We start from the raw sequence: 19,160 nt of genomic DNA, 5'->3' as shown, positions 1-19,160 counted from the left end.
ACAGACTGGGGATAGTAGTCCCCTGGAGGGGAGGGGGGGGGCTCTGAGGATGAACCAGTTGCCAGAACAAGCGGCATGCAGCAACATAAGGGGGATAGGCAAGTTCGGCCACCGTCTCCCCGGAGGACAAGGCAGGTAGTTATGACTGCTGCTCAGAGTGCAGAGGAGGCGCGTCGCCTGGGTGAAATGAGCAAACAGGCCCGGCTCAGACACACGGAGCTGATGGCTGCAGTGGAGAAGATGCCTCAGTCAATAGATACATTGGCTAAAAGTATGTTGGACTTCGGGGCAACAATGGACAGGTCTATCCAGGGCTTCGGGCCAACAATGGAGAGGACTGTCCAGGGCTTTGAGGCCGCTATGGAAAGGACTGTTCAGGGCTTCGGACAATCCCTGGAAAGGTCTGTCCAGGGCTTGTCTGAGGCAGTGGCGCGGTCGGCACCTGCCTTGTCCGAAGCAATGGAAAGAACTGTCCAGGGCTTCTCCGAAGCACTGGCACCTGGCACACAGGTCCTCACTGTTGCCACGCAGTCACTTGCTGGGCTCCTCCACAGCCAGATTGACGCAACGCGATCTCTCGCTGCAGCCACCCTCTCTGCATCAGATAGGATCACCCCGGGCCCTTCCACTCCCGTACAAGGCCAGGAATCAGTGGAGCATGCGATTGTGGCGGATGAGCCGAGCCGGTCCCCTCAGATAGCCAGTGTGTCGTCCGACCATGGTGCAGGTGTCCTCTCGCGGCAGGAGACCATTGCACATGCCAGCGCTGGGACGTCTGCAGTGCAGCTGCCACCACCTGCAGGGCGCACTGCTTCCAGCCATGGTCACATCAAGCATCCTGCGTCCGCACCCTCCAAGCCCAGAGGTCGGCCAGGCCGTCCTTCAGGGGCTTCTGCGCTTCCAGACAGTCAGGAGGCGTCCCCCAGCCTTGAGCCCGCCACAGGGGTCCAATTACGTAGGAGCAGCAGGGAGGGAAGGGGCCGGCCGCGAAAGAGAAGTCGTTCTCCCTCAAGGGGCCAGTTGTAGAGGGAGGTGCTGAGACGTTTCTTTGTCCAAATTCAAGGACACCCTCACCTGTTGTAATATTTGCAGAAGTTTTGTTGAGTTTTGCGGCTTCGCCGAAGAGTTCACAGTTATTTTGTTAGTTATGGCTTCTGTTGACATGACGTTGTTTTGCTGTAATGAAAGACTTTTGTGACAATAAACAGAAGTTTCAATGTGGCATGGTGCACGTGACTACTTTCAGTGATGCTGGCAGAGGCCATCAAACATCCAAAGTGCGCAGGAGTTAAGACTCTCATCATTCCGCCAGAGGGGTCTCGAAACGAGTCCTAATGAGCCGCTGACGTATGGCCCTTCCACTTTCAGGAGCCCTTCCATCTTCCTCCACCTGCTCTTCCTCCTCCGCCACCTGCTCTGCTGATCATTGAGGGACAGCTGGAATTGGCTAGGTGCGTCGAATCGCCAAGTTGTGGAGCATGCAGCAGACGACGACGTGTCCCACTTGCTCCGGCGAGTACTGCAGGGATCCCCCCGAATGTTCCAGATATCGGAAACGCTTTTTGAGAACACCAATAGTGTGCTGTTCACTGTGCCTGGTCGCCTGATGGCCGCTGTTGATCAGCTCTTCTGCTGAGGTGTCGGCCACACGGAGTGTTGTCATCAGCCATGGGCAGAGAGGATAGCCCTTGTCCCCAGTAAGCCAGCCTCGTGTTCGAGCCAGCCCCTCAAAAAGGTAACAAACTGAGGTCAACCGCAGGATAAAGGCATCGTGGTTGCACCCTGGGAAATGCGCGTTGACTGCCATGATGATTTGGCGGTGGGCACAGACCAGCTGCACGTTGAGGGAGTGGAACCCCTTGCGGTTGCGGAAGTCCTAAGGATGCTGGCATGGCGCCCTCAAAGCCACGTGTGTGCTGCAGTCGCCCCCTACACCATGGGGAAGTCCACAATAGAAGCGATACCCTGCGCGCGCTCCGCCTGCTTGTGCAGGGTCAGAGGGAAGGTGATGAATTGACGCCTTCGCCTATAAAGGGCATCTGTAACTTGCCGGATGCAACAGTGGACTGCAACCTGAGCGATAGTCGCAATGTCCCCAATGGCTGACTGAAAGGATCCGTTGGCATAAAAATGGAGGCCATCAGTCAGTTTAGCGATCACGGACAGAGAGGTCCTGCACCGTTCACGTGGCTGCAGATCCTCAGCAAGCAGGTGGCACAGATCAGTAACAATGTCCCTCCCGAATCGGAGCCTTCGCAAACACTGCTCCTCCGACATGTCAAGGCTTGACACCTGCTGCCTAAAGACCCTCGCAGCATACCGTCGGATTGGCCGACCTCCATTGCCCCTCCTCCTTCTGGCCAATCCCAGCCCTCTCTCCCGCCGTCTCTCTGCCCCTTCACAGTGTTCGGCCATGAGGCCGTCGCCCTCCAAAGCAGCTCCCATTCCGATGCCAGTTGGTCAAAAGGCTGTTAGATGTCGTGCTCAAACTGCTCCAGACAGGTTTGAAAGTCCCAAGTACTGTAATGCTAAATTCCCAAAACTCTGCTCCACAGTAGCTCGCCAACTCTCTCCAGCAACGATCGCAATGAGCAGGCCAAGTGGCTGAAGCTCCTGCACTAGAGCTGTCCCCTTTAAATAGCGCCCCCCTACTCCGAGAAGGGCCTGCTAGCGCTCCCTCGAACTGTCACTAATAGCGCTAGGTGTTAAGGCTCCGGGCGCCACCCAATATGCGCTCAGACGCTCCTAAAAGGCGTTGCACACTGAAATGACGTCATGATCTGCTTGCGCTCGCAAACACTTAGCGCAGGCGTTAAATGTATAGTCAATATGCGATTTGTCGCTATCTTCATAGCGACCGCCCCAACATAGGGTATCGCCCCAATTCTAGGTCTCTTTAGGCGCTCAACCGCACCGGCGCTACCAACCGAATTTCTAAGCCCTCGTTTCCTCAACTACAGGAAACTCTCTTTTAACCGGCAAAATTCAGGAGTAGGTTCAGGTAAGTTTTACTGTATATTAGTGGCCGTGTAACCGGGGCTCCTGGATCTGTGGCCGTGTAACCGGGACTCCTGCACAAGTGCCACGTAACTGGGGCTCCTGCACCTGTGGCCGTGTACGGGGCTCTCGTACCTTGGTAAGTATACCTTTCTGTAATCCGGACTTTTTGATCAACCGGCACCACGCCGGTCCCAGATTTTAAAAAAAGTTTCCTGTATTAAGTTCACTAAAACCGACTGTATACGTCAACACCATGTCACAGCACTGGAGTGTTGGAGAACTACACCGTGGGTATTACTTGAAACATTGTATCGACCTTTTGAGTCCGAAATGTTTTAATTTAGAAAATATACCAAGCATTCATCTTTTTATAGAGGCTATCTGATTGGAGGATAAATTCACTAAATTAGAGGGTCATCTGAATACACAGGATGTTTAAGCTGCAGCTTCTTCCAACTCCTCAAGCTGGAGGCCTATAAAACAGCTCCACAAGCTCCCCCTACAGAGGGAGCACCTGCCAAGCTCATACAAAAGAGAAAATGGGAATGCACCAACACAAGAATAGCAACTCAACCCAATGAACTCTTCAGACATAGTATGAACATCCTTGTGTACCCCCACCCAGCTATCTCTTCCGCCGCCCCACTCTCCAGGCCAAAACGGATCCTGAAACATCTAACACTAGTACCTCAATATTCAGTTACGTTGACAGCTTACTGCGACAATGCATGACACTACAAATACTGTGTAGATAAAACGTAGTGTAACTTCATCAATATGTAAATGAGTGTCTTTTTTTTTTAATGTTAGTTATTGCCGAGGGAAGCTCAGAAATCAATCCAAAGCTTTATTGTGTGCCTCTTCGTGGCTACTGCAGTGCTCCCGTGACCGGGGCTTGAAAGCAGAGCAAGCAATGAAGTCTGGTGAAGCACAGGACGTGCCAGGTGACACACCAGGATATCGTGCCACAGCCACTGTAGTGTATGTACTTTGCAGAAGGAACTATATTCTGCAGCCCCTGTATACTGCAGTACCAGTAGTGACCACCCCTGTATATAGGCCTGTGTAGTAACATTTGCACAGTAGTTCCAGGTGGTCTCCATTCAGTAAAGACTTGTTATAACCAACTCCTGCCGTCCGTGTCTCAATTATACACGGACATAATACTGGCGACGAGCAGATAGAACTTACCTACAGTCTGCACCACCTCATGGGGATCCATCCCTGAAGCGAAGTTATCAGCGGTCGAGGCCAGAAGGAAGAAAGAAACAGAAGAAACGGGCGTCGACCGTGGGCATCCGCCTCTGAGTCAGCGGAGTTGAAGATTTGCAGGAGAGGCTGTCGAGAGCGGGGCTTGGTTATCCTGTCGATGGTGCTTCAGCTAATCGGGCTGGTGGCAGGTAGTACACTGATCCTTCCTGGGCTGCGGCGGTCTAGAGCTCGAGCGGGTGGCTTTGCAACGGGGCCGAGCAGCGTTGTTGGGAAGAGGAGAGAGAGAGAAAGAGGGTGGAGCACACAGGGCGCGGCCGGTGCTACGAAGCCGGGCAGCGTACAGACCCGAGAAGAGGGAAGCAAGAGTCCCGCAGGGTTGTTCCGACGACGGGGAAATAATAAAAATTAAACGCGCAGAAAGCCGCGAGGAGCTGCAGTTTGCCACAGGAACCGCGGAGAGCGGCGTTAGCAGCAGCACGGGGGGAAGTGCGTGAAGACCATAGGGCGTCGCCATCAAGGCATAAAACGCCAGCAACAGCGCTAGCAACAGCGGAGAAGACAGAAAGCGCGGGAGGCGCCATCTTAGATTTCCAAGATGCCGAAGACTGGCAATATCACTGCCTTCGATAATGCAATAGAAGACTGGACCACGTATATGGAAAGAGTCGAGGTATATTGCGAGGCAAGCGAAGTAGCCGGTGAGAAAAAGGCATCGGTACTGCTAAACTTAATGGGCGCAAGAACGTACGGCCTATTGCGGGACCTGATTACTCCAGCCAAACCAAAGGCAAAGAGTTTTAATGAAATTGTTGCTATCCTACAGGAACACCTAAATCCTACACCGCTGCTGATAGCAGAAAGAATTAAATTCCACAGGAGAAATCAGCATAAAGATGAGAGCAATGCTGATTGCCTTATGGAACTACGCAAGCTATCAAAGCAGTGCCAGTTCGGAGCAGGACTGGCAGATACCTTACGGGACAAATTTGTCTGTGGACTCCTGAGTGAAGGAACCCAGAAGAGGTTACTCTCAGAGAAAGAGCTGATGCTAGATAAGGCTTTCAGCGTGGCAGTATCGTACGAAGCAGCAGCAAGGGGAGCTGCAGAAATACGGCACCCACGAAATGACACGGGGATTTGCAAAATGTTATCGCTGCGGCAGAACAAACCATGGCCAGAAGGACTGCTGGTCCAAGGACAAAATATGCAGGCAATGCGGAAAGATGGGACACATTGCACGAGTGTGCAGGTCTGGGAAGAAGACCAACGACAACAAAAAGGCTACTAAGGAACCGTACAGGAAAGTACAAAAGATGACGGACAGTAGTTCTGAAAACCAGATGAGCGATAGTGAATCCAGGAACAAGAGACTAAGCTGTCTCAAACTTCACAACGTAATCGCAAAAGAGGATCACCGAACCATTTGGGTCACCCTCACGATAGCAGGGTCCCAAGTCAAAATGGAATTGGATACAGGATCAGCTCTAACCGTCATGAATCGACGAGACTACGAGCGGCTATTCTCACACATACCCTTGAAAGAGACATCCATTGTCTTGACGACGTATACGGGGCAAAAAGTATACCCCAGATGAAAAATAAGGGTGCCTGTCGAATACAACGGCAAGGAAATACAGAAATTGTATCTGTACATACTGCAAGATGGTGGACCACAGTTATTGGGACGTGAATGGATCAGAAAGATAAGTTTAGACTGGCACTCCATTCAGGCACTGACGGTGGCTGGTAAAAAGGATGACGACGTCACTCCTGGACGATTGTCAACAATCTTAGCTAACGCCAAAGAGGTATTTCAACAAGAACTGGGAACTCTTAAAGGCATAACTGCCTCGATAAAAATAGAAGAGAATGCAATTCCCAAGTTTTTCAAAGCAAGACCAGTACCGTATGCAATTCGCCCAGCCGTCGAGGCAGAGCTGGAGAATGCAGGCGTGTTATCTAAGGTAGACTGGAGCGAGTGGGCGACACCCATCGTTCCCGTCATGAAGAAAACGTGAAACAATAAGTCTGAGGAGCCAAGGAAGGTTCGCATCTGTGGGGACTTCAAGGTAACAGTGAACCCAGTCCTTCACACAGTACAATATCCTCTTCCAAGGATAGAAGATATCTTCGCCTCACTATCTGGAGGGAAGCGTTTTACAAAAATTGACCTAGCACAAGCGTATTTGCAGATGGAGGTTGAAGAATCCTCTAGGAAGTATCTCACGATAAGCACTCACAAAGGTCTTTACCAGTATAATCGACTGGTATTCGGAGTAGCATCAGCTCCGGCGATATGGCAAAGAGCGATGGAACAAGTCCTGCAAGGAATTTCGGGGATTCAGTGTTACTTGGACGACATCCTAGTGACAGGTGAAGATGACAGTGATCACCTTGCCAACCTAGAGCAGGTGCTCACTAGACTATGTGAACATGGGCTACAGGCCAATCGCCCCAAGTGCGAGTTTTTTAAGAAACAGATATCGTATTGTGGCCACGTGATTGATGGAGGGGTTACATAAGTCCCCTGACAAAGTTGAAGCGGTAGTTAAGGCTCCAGCGCCTGAAAATGTATCGCAACTGAGGTCATTCCTCGGATTGCTGAATTACTACCATAAGTTTTTGCCGAATTTGTCCACAATTCTGCACCCACTGAACGCCCTACTACAAACGGGAGTAGCATGGAAATGGAGCGATGAATGTAAGCGGGCTTTTCAGAAGAGTAAGGACCTAATCACTTCAAGAGAAGTATTGGCTCACTACAACCCATCACTACCGATAAGACTGGCGTGTGATGCATCTCCCTACGGCATTGGGGCGGTACTGTCACATAGATTCCTTGATGGTTCAGAGAGGCCGATAGCTTTTGCGTCACGCTCGTTAACTTCAGCCAAGCGTAACTGCACCCAGATTGACAGAGAGGCCCTCAGCCTGGTGTGGGGGGGGGGGGGGGTGGTGAAGAAGTTCAATCACTACCTGCACGGTCAGAAATTTACTCTACTTATTGATCATCAACCTCTTGTCTCCATTTTCAACCCTCAGAAGGGCGTACCGATAATGACAGCACAACGGCTACAGAGGTGGTCCCTTTTCCTAGGGGCACACCAATATGACATCGAGTACAAAGGAACTAAACAGCATGGGAATGCTGATGGATTGTCGCGCCTACCGTTGCCGACGGTGGAAGAACTTCTTGCAGTGCTCCGACAATGGACCACAGTTTGTGTCTGAAGAGTTCCGGAGGTTCTTAAAGAACAATGGTGTTAAGCATTGCACATCTGCCCCATGTCATCCAGCCACTAATGGATTGGCCGAGAGGTTCGTTCAAACATTCAAGAAGGCTATCAAGGCAATGTGTAATGAAGATATACCCCTACAACACAAGGTGGATAACTTCTTGTTTGCCTACCGGAATGCGACACATGCGGTTACCAACCAAACTCCAGCCATGATGTTCTTCAATCAAAGACTACGATGCCACTTGGATTTGGTTAAGCCAAACATCAGAAGAGATGTGGAGAACAGGCAGTTTCAGAATATGAATGAAAGGCCGACCAGGAGTTTTAAGATAGGTCAACCAGTTTTGGCCCGGGACTACCGCACAGAGAAATGGCAGCCAGGAACGATCTGTACACGGCAAGGACCTCTAATGTATACCGTGGACGTTGGAGAGAGCATTGTAAGACGCCATGCTGACCAGATTCTAGAGTCACTGGGAAACGTCAACTCCACACCACGATCTGATACACCTGGCGATGAAACCGAAGTACCAATTGCATCTACCTCAGAATCGGTGATATTGGAAGCAGACGAACCAAACAACGACATTGATCCCGACTCAACTTTGCCAGAAGAACCTGATACCCCAAAGAGGCGTTATCCAGACAGAATCAGGAAGCCTCCTCAAAGACTGAACTTATAATTGCTTAACTTCAACTAATGTATCTAGCAACTGTAATTGTAAATATGTTATTTCATTGTTAATCGAATGTTATGTACTGTTTAGCTAAAAGGGGAGGAATTGTAGTGTATGTACTTTGCAGAAGGAACTATATTCTGCAGCCCCTGTATACTGCAGTACCAGTAGTGACCACCCCTGTATATAAGCCTGTGTAGTAACATTTGCATAGTAGTTCCAGGTTGTCTCCATTCAGTAAAGACCTGTTATAACCAACTCCTGTCGTCCGTGTCTCAATTCTACACGGACATAATAGCCACCAGTAGCCCTGGTGCTCAAGTGACCCTGCCTTGTATCAACATAGATGGTGAATGTTAGCAGGGGGCAAGGACATCCAAACCTGCTCATGTGGTCACTCATTATACACATACTGCAGTTCCAGAATGGGGTCACTGGTCAACAGTCAAGAGCAGGAATCCTGAATGATTTCCTTGATCCACTCCACCCCTCCTTGGGTCAGGGACACTGAAGTACTGTACCTCCAAAGTCACTCCAGCGAGCTCATTACTGAATTCATACTCTTGGTCTATACAGTGCAATACCACATCACACCATCTATCCACTGAGCCACGAGGAGACCCATGCAAAACCTAATTTAAATTTCGGTGTAAAACATTACTCCTTAAAGGGTTAACAAACTGGGAAAATTAGAATCAAAACTTTACATTTTCTTAAAATAAACGATTGCACAAGTCAGGAGCTCGCTTTAAAAAATTAACTTCTAAATTCAAAACAATTCAGTTTGGATTGGACGACCTGCCATTTTTAATTTATGGATTGATTACTGTCACCTATCTTAGTTAATCAAAACAAAGTCTGAATTTATTTATTCGGCTCCACAGAAATTACATTCAGGTTAAGACGACCCCAACTGAATGGTTGAACGCAAAACACACACACTTTAACACATTGAATTTTACAAGGGGCTATGCAGGAAATTCTTCACAATAACTGGTCTAACAAGTGCTGAATTTCAATTTCCATGACAGCAACTCTTCTGGTCAAGTGGTGGACATGTTTAACACCAATGAAATAGGATAATAACATTCCCTTTTGTATTTGACTATTTTCTGCTTCAAGTGTGAAACAATTGCAGAAAAATTAGAAAGAGTATAATGACTTTATATTGGGACTCGTACTGTAAACCCATAACACACAAAGTGCTAATGCAAGCCAGTCGCCCTTTACACAACTCCTCATCTGCTCACTCAGCTCACTCACTTACAATGGAACAAGCTACCACTTGGTGAGAATGAACAGGTATCATTAATTCATCAACAAAATTGCATTTTATTTTGAATGCATTGGATACGGTTTGACCCCAAGTGATAAAAGTGCCAAAGGTATTCTATGCAATGCTGTCACAAGCATTATGAGAAGTCACGAATTTCAAGTCAAAACAGTTACATTTGCAAAAATGCACAACTACGACTAGATGTACCATTAAAACCTGGATTGTTGCAAGGCTGGTGAAAAGCAATCACGATTAGAAAGCTTAGAAACTGGAATTAGAACTCCTCTACACTCTGGTGCGCTACTGAGCCATGTAGACCCAGAGGCTGCCAGCTTTAACCGCTGATCATAAAATCATAGAATAGTACAGCACAGAAGGAGGCCACTTACATAAGAACTAAGAGTAGGCCATTTGGCCCCTCGAGCCTGCTCTGCCATAACCCTCGACTCCCTTATTGTTCAAAAATCTGTCTACAGTATCTCCACCTTAAATATATTCAATGACTCCGCCTCCACAGTTCTCTGGGGGTAGAGAATTCCAAAGATTCACGGCCCGAGAGAAAAAATTCCTCATCTCCGTTTATTCTGAAACTATGCCCCCTAGTTCTAGATTCCCCCACTAGAGGGAACGTCCTTCCTGCATCTACCCTGTCGAGCCCCCTCAGAATCTTATACATTTTAATAAGATCACCTCTCATACTCCAATGAGTAGAGGCCCAATCTGCTCAACCTTTCTTCATAAGACAACCCCTTCATCTCAGGAATTAACCTCGTGAACCTTCTCTGAACTGCCTCCAATGCAAGTATATCCTTCCTTAAATAAGGAGACCAAAACTGTACGCAGTACTCTAGGTGTGGTCTCACCAATGCCCTGTACAGTTGTAGCAAGACTTCCCTACTTTTATACTCCATCCCCCTTGCAATAAAGGCCAATATTCCATTTGCCTTCCGAATTACTTGCTGCACCATTTAGCCCATCGAGTCTGCGCTGGTTCTTTCGAAGAGCAATCCAGTTAGTCCCACTCCCCCGCCACTCTTTTCCCCATATCCCTGCAATCTTTGCTCGAAGTGGTTATCCAATTTCCTTTTGAAGGTTACTACTGAATCTGCCTCCACCACCCTTTCAGGCAGTGCATTTCAAATCCTCACCACTTGCTGCATAAAAAAGTTTTTCCTCATGTCACCTCTGGTTCTTTTGCCAATCACTTTAAATCTCTGCCCTCTGGTTATCGACCCTTCAGCCATTGGAAATGGTTTCTCTTTATTTACTCTATCTAAACCCTTCATGATTTTAAACACCTCTATCAAATCTCCTCTTAGCCTTCTCTGCTCCAAGGAGAACAACCCCAGCTTCTCCAGTCTATCCATGTAACTGTTGTAATCCCTCATCCCTGGAACCATTCCAGTAAATCTCTTCTGTATCCTCTCCAAAGCCTTCATGTCCTTCCTAAAGTGTGGTGCCCAGAATTGGACACAATACTCCAGCTGGGGCCGAACTAGTGTTTTATTTAAGTTTAGTATAACTTGCTGGCTTTTGTACTCTGCCTCTCTTTCTATTGTCCAGGATCCCATATGCTTTATTAACTGCTTTGTTCACCTGTCCTGCCACCTTCAAAGATTTGCACAGGAGCACGCCCAGGTCTCTCTGTTCTTGCACCCCCTTTAAAATTGTACCATTTACCATGTACAGGAAACTCTTGTTTAAACGGCACCTAAATATCCGGAATTCTCTATTAACCGGCAAAATTCTCACTCCGAAAACACCTCAATAACCAGCAATGTTGCCGAGTCCGAGTCGCCCATGGTGGCAGTACTGCCACTACTCGGCTTCTTGGCGCTGTCGGAAGCTGGAACACCTCAATACCCCTGTAACAGGAGTCTGACTCTCCCACGCTGCAGGTAATCTCTTCTGATCCACCATTTTACAGGGGTACTGTGTGTCTCCCATGCTGCTGGTAGTCATTGCATTGCATTGCATTACCCTCAACTGGCAGTACTGTACTTAATCAAGCACCTTCCACCATCCATTCTGTAGGCGAGTACCCAATTACTGTATACTGCACATTTCTTGATTTTTTTTATTTTTCTTTGTTAAAAATAGCCTCGGAAGATAACCCTCAGTCATACGGAATTTTTGATCAACCAGCAACACGCCGGTCCTGTCGGTGCCAGATACCAAAGAGTTTCCTGTATTGTCTCTCCACATTCTTCCTACCAAAAATGCATCCCCTCACACTTTTCTGCGTTGAATTTCATCTGCCATGTGTCCGCCTATTCCACCAGCCTGTCTATGTCCTCTTTAAGTCTATGACTATCTTCCTCACTGTTTACTACACTTCCAAGTTTCGTGTCATCGGCAAATTTCAAAATTGTGACAAGCCATTAATGTATATCAAAAACAGCAGTGGTCCTGGCACTGAACCATGGGGAACTCCACTGTATACATTCCTCCAGTCTGAAAAACAGCCATTCACCACAACTCTCTGTTCTCTATCCTTTAGCCAATTTTGTATCCACGCTGCTGCCCGCTTTAACCTATGGGTTTCAATTTTGCAAACAAGCTTAATACGTGGTACTTCATCAAACGCCTTTTGAAAGTCCCTAAAACAACATCAACTGCACTGCCCTCATCCACCCTCTATTACCTCATCAAAAAACTCAAGTGAGTCAAACAGGATTTGCCCTTAACAAATCAATGCTGGCTCTCCTTTATCAGTCCATGCTTGTCCAAGTGGCTGTTAATTTTCTCTGAATTATTGTTTGTAAAAACTCCCCCACCACCGACGTTAAACTGACTGGCGTGTAATTGCCAGGTTTATCCTGCTCCCCTTTTTTGAACATGGGTGTAACATTTGCAATCCTCCAGTCCTCTGGCACCAGCCCTGTATCTAAGGAGGATTGGAAGATTGTGGCCAGAGCCTCCGCAATTTCCACCTTACTTCCCTCAGCAATCTCGGATGCTTCCCATCCAGACGGGGTGACTTATCCACTTTAAGTACTTCCAATCTTATTAGTATCTCCTCTTTATCTATTGTTATTATCTCATCCAGTATCCCAACAACCTCCTTGTTTACCATAGCTTTGGCAGTATCTTCTTCCTTGGTAAACACTGATGCAAAGTACTCATTTAGTACCTCAGCTATGCCTTCTGCCTCCACCAATAGATCTGCATTTTGGTCACTAACCGGCCCCACTGTTCCTCTGGCAAACCTTTTACTGTTAGTATGCCGATAGAAGACCTCTGGATTCCCTTTTATGTTAGCCGCCAATCTATTCTCGTACTGTCTCTTTGCCCCTCTTATCTTGATCTGTGTTAAATTGACTAATCTGAGTTAACTCGATCACCACCAGCGGTTTTGGCGTCTCTTGGTTATGGATGGAGCAGAAAAAGGAAAACGAAAATCAGCCAGGGTCTCCGCTGCGGGTCACTATCCTGTTAACCCACTGTGTGTGTGTGATCATCAGCTGACAACATAACCGAGCTCAATTGTCATGCCCGTCACAGTTAAATAACCTGCTAACAACAACATCAACTTGCATTTATATAGCACCTTTAACGGAGTAAAATGACCCAAAGCACTTCACAGGAGCGTTATCAAACAAATTGCGACACCGAGCCACATGATACTCACTGTCTCGACTCACATGGGAAGAATGATACCAGTGGGATGTCAGCATTCATGAAATCGTACCTCGCAAGTTAGCACCTTCAGAAGGGAAGGAAGAAAAGGAAAGAAAACTGTGGGAGAAATTGGACACGGCCTTTGATGGGACCAAATACTGTGTCCAATTTTTCCCCATAGTTTCGCTCCTTCCTCAGTGCAAGTCTGACTTTTAAATAGGTGAATAATGATTTCTTATAATGGGCAGATATAGCTCAAGAACACTAAAGTTTTAGATTCACAGATGTAGTTCCTGCCTCAGATGAAATTGGAAAGATTAAAGGATCCCTTTACCTTCACAGTACACCATCAGCATAGGACATTTCCTTTGCGCACAATCGTAAAACATTCTTAGCGTACAGGAATCATTACTACTGGGGTATAGGAACATTTGAAGAGTGAAAACAGAATACTGGACTTCCAGTCAATAATCCAGCCTCAAGTGACATTTACAGGGAACTTTTACTAATTATAGCCGCTATATGGAATATGTCACAATAGCACTCTACTTCCAGAGGTTTAGAATAGGCATTTTATTTATGGGTCAACTGATCTCAGCGGTCATACCTGAATCCAGCAAAGACAAAAGCCCAGTTTATTCCTTCAACCCTACAGCCAAAACTGAACAAGGCGTCTCACTCCGCCACAATTTAGATTTTTTTTTTTTTTAAAGGCTCAAGTGATTTCAGATGAGTTCAAGCCATTTTTCTGGTATTTATACAAAGGCCCACTTATTAATATAACTTTGGCTCAGATAACGAGTCTATATACAGTATTGTACAAACTCAGTTACAGTTATCTATCTCTTTCAATTGTATTGCTAGGGGTCCACAAACAAACAACTAAACCGGTATGCATTTTAATAACTTAATCCTGATTACTCCACATTAGTGTGAAATAATGAATGTTCAGGTCACCATTTTAATAATTGTCATAGAGTTATACAGCACAGAAAGAGGCCCTTCAGCCCATCGCATCCGCGATCAGGCCCTGTCTAATCTAATCCCATTTTCCAGCATTTGTTCCGTAGCCTTGTATGCTATGGCATTTCAAGTGCTCATCCAAATGCTTCTTGAATGTTGTGAGGGTTCCTGCCTCTACCACCCTTTCAGGCAGTGAGTTCCTGATTCCAACCACCCTCTGGGTGAAAAAGTTCTTCCTCAAATCCCCTCTAAACCTCCTGCCCCTTACCTTGAATCTATGCCCCCTTGTTATTGACCCCTCTACTAAGGGAAAAAGTTCCTTTCTATCTACCCTATCTATGCCACTCATACTTTTGTACACCTCAATCAGGTCCCCCCCTCAGCCTTCTCTGCTCTAAGGAAAACAACCCCAGCCTGTCCAATCTCTCTTCATAGCTGAAGCGCTCCAGCCCAGGTAACATCCTGGTGAATCTCCTCTGCACCCTCTCCAAAGCAATCACATCCTTCCTATAGTGTGGCGACCAGAACTGCACACAGTATTCCAGCTGTGGCCTAACCAGCGTTTTGTACAGCTCCATCATAACCTCCCTGCTCTTATATTCTATGCCTCGGCTAATGAAGGCAAGTATCCCATATGCCTTTTTAACCACCTTATCCACCTGTTCTGCTGCCTTCAGGGATCTATGTACATGCACACCAAGGTCCCTCTGATCCTCTGTCTTTCCTAGGGTCTTACCATTCATTGTGTATTCCCTTGCCTTGTTAGTCCCTCCAAAATGCATCACCTCACACTTTTCAGGGTTAAATTCCATTTGCCACTGTTCCGCCCATCTGACCAACCCATCTATATCATCCTGCAGACTGAGGCTACCCTCCTCGCTATTTACCACCCCACCAATTTTCGTGTCATCTGCGAACTTACTGATCATATTGTATCATATTAAGTACAATTTTTTACAGCTTGGTGGTCTACTGGCGAATCCAGTAAATCTGAGAATAGGTAGAGAGAGAGAGTTTTACTTCAGTTTTACATTTATGCACTGAGCTTCCTCTTTCAATAGCCTGGAGATGTTTCAGTCCCGCAACTTAACCACTTCATATATACATAGAAAATTAAATGAATCTTAATTACACATCACTTTAAAACTTGCCTAAACAAATGCTTTGATTGTGCGTCATTTTTAAAACGTTATCACTACAGTAGTGAATTAAAGACTTCAACACATCTAATTTGCTTTCATTTCAAGTCATTGAGCTAAATATTCATACCAGCAACATTATCCAGATGATCATAGAAGCATTTGATGCAAAAACTGCCGAATAAATTTAATGCCTCATATTCCCGAGGGAGATTGCCACAGTCGCAACCAGTGGCACTGAGTTAGAGAAGCATCCAACGATACAATATGAGCAACAAAGCGCTATATCCTTGTTTCAAAAAACAAACGACAACTAAAGTAATCACCGCGGAGATCCAATATAACTATTACATATTGGCAAATACACCTGCAATCTTGCTTTAAAAGTAAAAACTGCAATGTAAAAATCAATGATGTACAATTATATAGGAGTACATAGAATTATATAGCAGCGAAACAGGCCAGTCAGCCCAATAGGTCTATGGTCCACACGAGCCTCCTCCCACCTTACCTCATCTCACCCCATCAACACATCCTTCTATTCCTTTCTCCCTCATGTACTTATTCAGCTTCCCCTTAAATGTATCTACGCTACCGCCTCAGCCACTGCATGTGGTAGCGTGTTCCACATGCTTACCACTTTTGGTGAAAGAAATTTCTCCTGAATTCCTTATTGGATTTAACAGTGACTATCTCTTATTTATGGCCCCTAGTTTTGGACTCGACCTCAAGTTGAAAGATCTGCTCTAAAAATCTGAACAGTTTTGACAGGGTAGACGTAAACACCTCTATCAGATCAACTCTCAGTCTTCTCTTTTCTAGAGAAAGAGAGTCTCAGCCTGTTCAGCCTCTCTCAACCTTCTCTGTTCTGCTATCACCTTAGTAAATCTTTTTTGGCATTTTTTTCCAGCAAGAGACTAGAACTGTGCACAGTACTCCAAGTGTGGTCTAACCAAGGTTCGACACAAGTTTAACATAACTTCACTGCTTTTGCATTCTATTCCTCTAGAAATGAACCCGTGTTATTTGCACTTTTTATGGCTTTCTTAAATCACTAAAAGTAGGAATCCAGGTTGTGTATCTGTACCCAGAGATCCCTTTGCATCGCTACCTCATTTAGACTCTTATTATCCAAGCAGTATGGGGCCTCCTTATTCCTCCTACCAAAATGCACCACCTCACATTTATCTATATTGAAATTCATTTGCCAGTCTGGGCCATTCTAGGAACACAGGCTAAGGAGTAGGCCATTCAGCCCCTCAAACTTGTTCCACCATTAAATTGGACCATGGCAGATTGGACCATTCTGCAAATCTGTTGAAGTCTTCTTGTATTTTGTCGCAGTCTTCCTCAGTATTAACTATACTCCCCAATTTGGTGCTGTCCACAAATTTTAATATTTAATTTCCAATTCCCGAGCCCAAATCGTTTATATAAATGGTGAACAATAATGGTCCCGGCACCAATCCCTGTGGAACACTACTTCCCACCGTCCACTGGTCTGAGTAACTACCTTTAACCCCCTACTCTACCCACCCTATGGTGGCATAGTGGTTCGTGCTGTTGCCTCACAGCGCCAGGGACCCGGGTTCGAATCTGGCCTCGGGTGACTGTCTGCGTGGAGTTTGCGCATTCTCCCCGTGTTTGCGTGGGTTTCCTCCGGGTGCTCCGGTTTCCTCCCACAGTCCAAAGATGTGCGGGTTAGGTTGATTGGCTATGATAAATTGACCCTTAGTGTTAGGGGGATTAAATATGTGGGGTTACGGGGATAGGGTGGGATATGTGTTGGTATAGGGGTTACGGGGATCGGGTGGGATATGTGTCGGTGCAGGCTCGATGGGCTGAAATGGCCTCTATCTGCACTGTGGGGTTTCTGTGATTTCTGTGATTCTTTCTTTTCTGTTTTGTCCAGTTTGCTATCCATTCTGCTACTTGTCCCGATTCCACATGCTGTGCCTTAAGGAAGACCTTTTGAAAGTCCATGTATTTACATCCATTGTATTACCCTGGTCTACACTTTGTTACTTCTTCAAAGAATTCAATAAAGTTGGTCAAACATGATCTTCCCTTTTGAAATCCATGCTGACTTTTTTTTTTAATTATATTTTTGGTTGCTAGATTTTATTGAATGACACCATGGAGTAAAGATTCCAATATCTTTCCCCATCATCGACATTGAGCTAACTGGTCTATATTCCCAGGAATGCAAATTTAATCCAGCAAACTGGTTGGCTTAATTTGGCAGGCTGAGCCCATCTGAAAGCTTCAATACTGTTCGGCAATCTCTGTTGTAAATAAATGTAATTTAGGATTGATTTTCTCACAAAGCTATCAGTACAGGGATACTGAACATTTTTTCTACTTCAAAAACAGCGTCAGGATCAAGCGCAGTTTAAATGCACAGTAAAGCTTCCCCTACTTGACCTAGTACTTTAGTATTGTAAACCTACTGCTTTAAAACACTATCTCCCACACAAACTGTCTCTATGACTTCTGAGCAAGGCTGCCAAATCTTTGTGCTCTGGTCTTGGGAACTAGGAACTGGGCTGAGACTGGCAAAACCAAATTTATGTAGAATCTTTGGAAGTAGTGGAGAGATTTCATCCCATTGACCAGGACGAGTTTCACACCCCAGTCTCAGAAGTGAGGGAGCAGTCTGTCTGTTGTCATCTAGTTCCTGGAACAGTCACACTCTTTAGTGACTGGTATAGTAGCACAGCTAGTGACCATTCTATAATTAAATACAAAATCGGTTCTGCTTGTATAAATGTAGGTGTGCACAGTACTTTCACATTCTGGGGTCAATGTGCAAAACGCACGATTCCCACCAACAATATATAAATCAATATATATCGTATATATAGAATATATAAGTGAGAAATGTCAATGAGAAAGCTAACTTGTAAGTCACTCTTATTGCCAATTAAAGCTGAACCTGGCCAGGTCTTTGATATTTCAGGATTTCCGCTGCCAAAACCACCAACCCACAAATCAGCTTAAAGAGTAGCCAATATTTTTTTTTAAGAAGACAAATATCGAGGATAGCGTTGACACTCGTAAAATCTTAATTGATATTTCCATTATTCCCCCCCCCTCATCTTTTTAAATTTATTTTGCCAGAGTAACTTGTTGCACAGGAGAACCTTAGTACAGCATCGAAATGCAAGCTAGCATGGAGGAAAGTGCCTTACCAGAGGATGCAACTCAGTCTGAAAAAACATTAACCCGAAGAGTCGGTTTGGCAGAGGGAAGCTGTGGAAAGGGCAAGAGGAGGGGAGGGACAGAGCGAGAGGGGAGGTGGTGAATATCAAACCCAAGTTTGGGCTACTTACTTTGGGCAGTTCCCGGAGCTGGTTGGCGTCGAGCAGCAGTTCCTCTAGGCTCCGGCTGTAACGATAAATCTCGTCAGGGACGGCGAGGAGTGAGCAGTGTCTCTTGTCGACGGCCTCGACGTGCCGGTTGCACCGCCACAGAGGAATGCAGTTGAACATGGCTCGGGGTTCCCGGGGACGGAGTGCCAGTGGAACGCTCCCGGGGCTCGAGGTTCCAAATGGAACGCTCTCGGGGGTCGAGGTTCCAAATGGAACGCTCCCGGAGCTCGAGGTTCCAGGGGGACGGGGCTCAAGGTTCCAAATGGAACGCTCCCGGAGCTCGAGGTTCCAGGGGGACGGGGCTCAAGGTTCCAAATGGAACGCTCCCGGAGCTCGAGGTTCCAGGGGGACGGAGCTCGAGGTTCCAGGGGGACGGGGCTCAAGGTTCCAAATGGAACGCTCCCGGAGCTCGAGGTTCCAAATGGAACGCTCTCGGGGCTCGAGGTTCCAAATGGAACGCTCTCCGTACTCAACGTTCTCGTTCCAGAACCCGGCCGCCTCCAACCTTCTGCCGGCACCCGCAGCAAAGGAAAGAAAAGAAACTGTACATGAATTTAAAAGATGTATATTTAAATAAGTAAGTGTAAAACCCCAGGCTAGCTTCACTGCTGCTCTTCTGCTTCCTTCTGTTTGCTGGCCGTTTAAACCGTGGTAGCCCAGTT

General features: G+C 46.5%; 1 protein-coding gene across 6 annotated transcripts in view; it reads right to left on the bottom strand.

The window, feature by feature from the left end:
- The window catches only part of lrrc1 (leucine rich repeat containing 1), a 231,750-nt gene extending 212,950 nt beyond the window's left edge, over nt 1-18,800 (bottom strand). Inside the window, exon 1 of one of the 6 annotated variants that reach the window (XM_085996510.1) lies at nt 18,460-18,800. In XM_085996510.1, the coding sequence (XP_085852636.1) occupies nt 18,460-18,618 (159 nt within the window). In that variant the 5' untranslated portion in view covers nt 18,619-18,800. The remainder of the gene's footprint in view (nt 1-18,459) is intronic. The other 5 variants (XM_085996508.1, XM_085996509.1, XM_085996512.1 and 2 more) reach the window with 5 other exon arrangements.
- Between the last annotated feature and the right edge of the window lie 360 nt (nt 18,801-19,160).

Source organism: Somniosus microcephalus, chromosome 9, assembly GCF_052327205.1.
Source record: "Somniosus microcephalus isolate GS21.2 chromosome 9, FLI_Smic_1.0, whole genome shotgun sequence".
Classification (NCBI taxonomy): Eukaryota; Metazoa; Chordata; class Chondrichthyes; order Squaliformes; family Somniosidae; genus Somniosus; species Somniosus microcephalus.
Note: the sequence above shows the minus strand (reverse complement) of the source record. Positions and strands in the feature narration are given on the sequence as shown.